The sequence below is a fragment of the Solanum pennellii genome, chromosome 5 (assembly GCF_001406875.1).
Source record: "Solanum pennellii chromosome 5, SPENNV200".
NCBI classification, from domain to species: Eukaryota; Viridiplantae; Streptophyta; class Magnoliopsida; order Solanales; family Solanaceae; genus Solanum; species Solanum pennellii.
Window position 1 is genome coordinate 63,730,918 of NC_028641.1, and position 7,605 is coordinate 63,738,522.

Below are 7,605 nucleotides of genomic sequence, written 5' to 3' on the forward strand. Positions count from 1 at the left end.
CCAAAGCAGAAAAGTTGTGATTTAGTATTTGATAACTTATCATATGAGTCTGAATATTGTTAGCAGTCTCCTACAGATCTGATTCGTTCAGACCTCTTCAGACCATTAAGATGTTTTTTAAAAAATAAAACAAATGAACTTAATGGGCCCTGAAAACCCAACGTACTTAATGGGCTGAATCTAAATGATTAAGATTCAGACCTCTATTAAGTACAAACAAATGAGGCCTGAATGATGTTTAAATTAGGAGAAGAATACGCGCGTGTGTGTATATATATATATATATATATATATCATTTTTTTATATATTTTTTTTCTTAGACAAATTTGCTCCCACTGAGGTTTTAAACTAGGCAACAGTTGATGTGTAATACAAGATGTGTATGGACGGTGGACCTCCAATGGGGTGTTGTGCAATACATTATATATGGATAGGATGTCAACTATAGAAATTAAGTTACTTCTTTTATCCATGTAGATTTTAACTCCCACTCTTGTCTCTCTTTATTTGTTCTGATTACATTTTTCGTTGGCTCTTGAACGTATTTGGTTGACCAATAAGTTTGACAACTATAGTCTCTAAGAAAACAATCTCTTACAAATGGAAAAAAAAAAAAGCATTTTCTTAATGAAAGTATGAAAAATAAGCTATACTAGTGACACTCTATATTGATTATGCCTTTCTCACCCTCAACACACCTTACCTTTATCCCTATCTCCCATAACCCTCATCCCACGATCTAACACCCCTACCACCCATCCTCACCTCTAACAATATGAGTCTAAATTTTACTTCGTACAGACACACCCTTAGAAGCCTATTTAATAACATTTTGTTGTTTTTACATTCTTCACGGTTCTATCCAAATAAAAGAACATTAGTTGACGTTATAGGTCATAAGTACTCTTGCCATTAGGAGTATAATGGAATGCATCATGGATTACTAGTTTCCAGATTTAAGTACTTCGGTTTGAATAAGAAAATTCCAAAGCATTGCTGTTAAACGAGGTATTACCATAACATTCATATCAGGAATGCAAAATGTGACCCTTTACAGGTACCTCGCTGACTGACGCAGCATTTCTGAAGATAGCAAATACATAAGAACATGTGTAAACGATATGAATCCGAAAACTTCTGTAAAGGATATAAATCAGAGTTATCAGTACAAGTCGCTCATTAACCTATAGCAACTTAGAAACAATTGAGTACAAGTGTTACAGATCACTTCGGATCCTGCCAGCTATCTAATATTTTGAGAATCATCCTTCGTTGTGTGTATAATTCTCTATACAATCTGAATCTCAATACTGTTAGAATGATTATGAAAAAAAAGGACCTCGGAACCAAATTTCCTTTTTTATTTCATTAACCTATTCATTCATCACAGCTCGCGGATGCTCACCTGGTGTTGTAGCACTGTGATTGTGCATTTTGCTGGGTTCCTCAAAAGTATGAGCTTGCCTTGCAGATTGAGGAAGCTCGGTGGATGGTTTGAACAGAGTTTGATGTTCATTCGAGTTTTCTTGAATCTCCAAGCCAGGTGTAGCCTCATCGAACATATCAGGAACAGAAGAGTACTCTCGTTGTCTAAGATCTTTATCAGCCAATATTCTGGTTTCAGCCTGAGACATCTCGTCTAGATCAACTCCCGAAGACCTTTCAGTTTGAATAGGTCTTTCCTCCTGTACGTCACGTACCCCTTGAAGCAAATCATCTGGAGTAGCAGCAGGGTCGAGCTCCCAGCACCCCTCCGGCAAGTTCATTGTTTCTCTTTTCAGTAAACAAGATGGCACCTGATGTGAAAATCGCAACATTTCTCTTCTGGGAATCTTCCGAATGGCATCCTGATTCGTGTTTCGTCGGTATACTGTCTTGAATCCATCTAATTTGACCAAAGGAGCAATGCAAACACCAAAATCTTCAGAATAATCACCAAGGACCTCCACCATTTCATACTGGTGCCTCACTTCATCTGGGGTTTTCCTGTTCCAATCTGGCGACCAATTTCGATAAATGGCCCAAATGTCTCCCCTTTTTGGGTAAATCTGAACACACCCTCCTCTTCCAGCCTTCTCCCCACCTAGAAGGTGAGAAAATATGTTGACTTGCTCAATAACTTCAGAGTTAAAGGCCCTAAATTTTCCACATGACTTGGTAAAACCAGAATCCAACCAATTGACTATCCCAAATTCACTATCTGTTTTTGAACTTAAGTAGCTGATATGAACCTTGAAGGGCTGCACCGAGATAACTTGGCGGATCAGACAATACAAGCGAGGCATACCATCTTCCTCATCATATAAAGCCCATATCTGCTTTGGCATGAAGCAATCCTCTGATCTATCCTTGTCAAAATCATGGAAGTCAGAGTCTGGAACAGTCAAACTCATGGACCCAGTTTTCCTCATATCCGATTGATGAGCAGTAAGACCAAGACCTTCTCTTTTAGGTCTTTCACTCGATTCACCAAATTGAGCATGTGTCTTTCTCTTTTTCTCGGACTCTACAGCAGCCAACCTGATCTCTTCCAGTTTCTTGCGGATATCTGTTCTTGCCTTGTCAATTAACAACGGTCTTGGATCAAATGCAGGAGCCGTAGGCCATCTTCGGATTGGAACTTCCGCAGTAGGAAGCTTAGCATTTCTTTTCAAACTCTCACTCCCGTTTCCATCTGCCATTATGACTTCTGCAGCAGCGTTTGAAGACACATCACCATTACTATAACCATTTGTACTCTCCACATCAATTTTTCTCTTCTTAGGAGGCCTACCAGGCCTGCGGGGCAGTTGATCACTACCCACAGACCCATCAGCAACTGTTTTGGTTAGTTCTTGCTTCCCATTAGCTTTTTTTCCAGAGGCTTTCGTATTTGTCTGCTGGATAAAACTGAAGCCAGTGGATGAACCATTTGGATCTACAACTCCGGCAGAAGTTCCAGGGAAGGAGCTCCACTGAAAGGATAAATTGGAAGCATGCTCCGAACCATGCTTAGAATGATGTCCTGTGACCCTACTATTTGCAGAATAAGCAGGCGATGTTGGAACATACGTAACCCCACAACCATGGCTTTTGTATCCATTCTCAGGCACATAAGGCCAAGGGCTAAATGCATAGGAACCATTTACAGGGGCCAATCCAGTTTCAACAGCTATGAAAACCCCACGACAGTTCTTACAAGACAGCCGTTTGTTCACATATTTCCTATGATATTCATATTGAACCTGACAAGAGGTACAAACAGTCCAAAATGTATCGAGCCTTCCATGAGAAGCTGGAGTGTTGGAGTAATTAGCATAGTTGCCAACACCAGAAGTATGCAGAGTAAATAAATTTCTCCTCTGATCATAAGCGCTTCTTTTAGCACGATCAGACAATACAGTCCATGCTTCAGAAATAAACTTAAACGCACCATCAGCTCCTACATTTTTGTTCTTATCAGGATGGAGTAACACAGCCATCCTCTTATATTGTTTCTTCAGCTTAGCCCTGTTTGCAGATGGATCCATACCCAGTATCGTGTAGAAATCAAGTTCTCCATTAACCTTTATCTCTGCAGCACTGTGAACACCAAATGTCGCTACCATTTGTGATATGCCATCCAACTGAGGACACAGCATCTGAGCTCTTAAAGCATAATTTTTTGCACTCACAAAATCTCTCTCCGCAAATTTCCTTTCGGCATTTGCTTTAGCTTGTAGTGCTTCCTCTACATTTTTCTCCATCTCAAAAACCACAACTTTATCCACCAACAAATCTTTAGGAATCTCACAGCGAATTACAGTTGGAACATTCTTATGCACCTGCAATTAAACAAGCATTGCCTAAATTAACAATTCAGTTTCTCTAACAATCCAAGACTAAGCAAAATTAAAATCAGAACCAACTTCAAAAAATCAAGAATATAATTCACAAAATCAACAGATCATATCTATAAACCTTTTCAGAGGACAATATGAAATTAGATTTAGATCTGACCTATGCTGCTCGGACTCTTTGAAAATGTTGACGGGTGCATATCGGACACTTCAAAAGTACTACATTTTTGGAGAATCCGACATGAGTGAGGCAACATTTTTGGAGAGTCTGAGCAACATAGGATCTAACAATCCGACATACTTACTCTATACCAACAAAAGAACTACTGTCACAATTTATTAATGTGTATAATAGACAACATAACAACAACAATATTAACCAGCAACAAAACCAGCAGCAGCCACAACAACAACAACAAGGTATCCCCATATAAATTCAAACCAGTTTCATTGCAGTACTCAAATTAACTACTCTCCAACACTCCAAGTCTTCTACATTTTCTCTGGACACAAAAAATTCAATATAACAAAAACATAAACGAAAAAATGAGCTAAAGTTATTAACTTTGCAAGAATCAAGGACACTAACTCTTGGAATATGCTCAAATTCAAGTCAACAACTTTCAACTCTTATTCAAATTTAACAAAAAAGAAAAAGAAAAAACGCATTCAGCAAGAAAGATCCAAATCACCAAGATATCCAGCATAATCTTCCATACATCAATAAGATCTAAGCTAAAGATTAAAAAAAATCATACTTTTAACTAAAATATCTTATACAAGATCTAAAAAGAGTTAAGTACCAAAAGTCAAGATTCAAGCTGAACTTACAGATACTAGAATCAAACTGAGAAACAGAGCAGACCCAGATCAGAAAAAAAGTTGTTGATCCCTAAATTTGCTTCAGATCTTGAATCTTGACCAAGTCACACATTCTGCTAAGCAAGCACATGTGAAGTGAAAAAAAAGTTAAATTGAACAAAAGAGGGAAGTTGAAAATGAAAAAAATGGGATTTTTCAGAGGGTGGTTGTTGGAAGTTGACGGTGGAGCTACGGCGGAAGAAGCCGTCGGAAAAGTATAGGTTACTACTATTGCAACTAAACTTTCAAAGATACTGTATGGTGTAGTTAAAAATGAAAAATAAATAAATACAAATATAGATAATGGAATGATTTCAGAGGAAAGTAAAGCTAAAGTTAATATTATGAGTAGAATATTAATTTCTCACCCCCTCCTAAATATTTTAACACTTTTTGCTTTTCAATGTACAAATTAGGTGAATTTTTAATATATTAATGATGGAGTTTTAAATTTTAATACTTTATAAAGTAAATTTACTCTAAATCTGATTTAATTATTATTTAAATTTATCATCAATAAATGAAGTATGTCAAAAAAATGGAATATTGTTTATGGATGTTAATTAAACATTTTTAAAAATTTAATTTAATAAAGACAATATTCTTAAAATAAAAAACATGAAAATCTTAATATTTTTGGAGATAACATTTTTTGTTTGGTTTAGATAGTGGAAACCTTATTTGAAAGGTTCAAATTTGTCTGCCACTTTGGCATTAATAATTGCCTTATTGGTATTTTTAGAAGAATATTAAAATTTAAATTATAATTATTTTGTGTTAAATATACTTGTATTCAATTATTTGAGAATCTTTTATTTATTTTTTCCTTGGTGGTGCAATGCCATGACTAAAATGATCATAAGGTATAAAGGAAAAAAGATACTGTTACTTCATTTTTATTGAAATTCAAAATTAATAGGACATATTTCAAAAGTTTTCATATTATTATCATAAATAAGAAATTCTTATTTACTCTACAATTCATCTTGACACTTCTTAATTTGTTACTTATATTGAGTGTTTAATGTTTGATAACTATTAGTTATGTGCTACAAAAATTCAACATGCATCCAAACAGAATCTTAAAGTGGATGAAGCTTGGAATTGGTTCAATGGCACATCCCTTTGAATTTGATTGCCTAAGGTGTTGTGTCTTGGCTATTCTATTTCTTTATCTTTGGAATTGAAAATTATTTCCTATATATGAGTATTTTTTATAATATCAACGTATATCAATTGTCAATTATATACTATTAGATATGTGAATGTTACGACATCGATCGATAAAAAATAGGGATTAATGTTTAAGATAAAAAAAAATAGTTGCAACATTATGTAAACAGAAATTTAATAAATCAAACAAGTTCCTTTCATGGGAAGTTCAACATATTGTTACACACTTCTTTGAAGATGATGTCATCTTTCACATTTCGACACCCCCACCCTATCATTACTAGCCCCACCATCATTACATCCATCAAAAATAAAAAATAGGTTCAATATAAAACGTATTAATTATTTTGCATTGAGAGGACAATATTAATCAAAGAAAATGCCAAAATAAAGAATAAAATTACAAGTACGTGTAATTAGCTATTTTAGACGTGGAATATATGTATACATGTATCTTGTGGAAATTGAAGAATGAAAACTATACCAACAAAAAAAAAATATTATCACCAAGGACAAATTTACTAAGGAGGTGTCACGTCCGAGTCTACACCCTAGATGTAATACTATATTTGAAACCACGAACCCTCCCAAGCTAATTCTAGGTCTGACATGAAACATACGACTCAAATTGAAAGGAAATGAGAATACTAGTACAAAGGACGAACTCGTATAGCATAAACAAATATTTAAAAGGTACTGTGACGAAATTACCATTTTGGAAATTAAATAAAAAATTTTGACTAAATATCTATAAAGCCTCTACTAATACTAAAGCTACTCTGAGCAACTAGTAAAAAATAACATAAATTGTGAACTCTAAATAAATCTGCCCTAGAAGAACTAAGGTTCACCATATGCTAATTGAAAACGTTAGCAATCTCACTAGCAATAAGTTTGAGAACGGGCGTCGAATCTACATTATAAAACAATGCACCATCGAGGAAATATGCGTCAATACATAAAATGTACTAAGTAAGGAATACATATTTAATCATGAAAATGACATAATGAGGGTTGTGAAAATAAGGTGTCCAAAAATTATATACATGTCGATTGAGAACTTTGAAGAGAAAAAAGTTGGAGTTCATGTCTAAAAGACATTCAAAATTTTATTTCAAAAACTTATAAAGTCTATTTCAGTAGCCTTGCATAATCATATATGGAAATAGTATACTAAAAAATTTATCAAATAAAGTAAGAGTATATCATAAAAGATGCATAAATTGGGGAGTTTCATATAATATAATTGACATACACCATGTGAGTTCATGATGTCCAACTTATAATCCTAGTTAGACGGGCTACCATATACCTTGCTAGGGTATAGAACCATATCTATCTCTGTGTTGAGTCTCTCAGGGCTAAATGGTCAACTGTCAAAAAAGTAGTGAAACATAAACCTATGGTGGCACGTAGTTATGGGACTTGAGTTTTCCAAACTCACATCGTCTTGAGGTTAAATGGTCCTCCCAGAATAACATATATTCAAATAATGCGCATATGTATGAAAAACATCTATATATTTAAATCATATGTGAAACTAAACTCAAAAGTCATATTTAAAATAACACGTATTGAGGTTGAAGTTCATATCATGCAACTTTTCACGGTTAAAAGTCATAAGGATTTGAATGACTAAGTATATCATGTTAAATCGGTACAATAAGTTTTAAAGATTAAAATAAACTAAAGGAAACATAAGCTTGTGAGGAAAATTGTAGTCCATATGAAAATCCTAACTTTTATCTACAC

At 34.5% G+C, this 7,605-nt stretch overlaps 1 protein-coding gene across 1 annotated transcript; it reads right to left on the reverse strand.

Moving 5' to 3' along the window:
* Window positions 1–1,114: 1,114 nt before the first annotated feature.
* On the reverse strand, window positions 1,115–4,992 carry LOC107020862. The gene is made up of 2 exons (XM_015221382.2): window positions 4,651–4,992; window positions 1,115–3,804 (listed from the first exon to the last, which is right to left on the reverse strand). Exon 2 carries the CDS (start codon window positions 3,724–3,726, stop codon window positions 1,375–1,377), a length of 2,352 nt encoding a protein of 783 aa, XP_015076868.1. The 5' UTR covers window positions 3,727–3,804; window positions 4,651–4,992; the 3' UTR covers window positions 1,115–1,374.
* Between the last annotated feature and the right edge of the window lie 2,613 nt (window positions 4,993–7,605).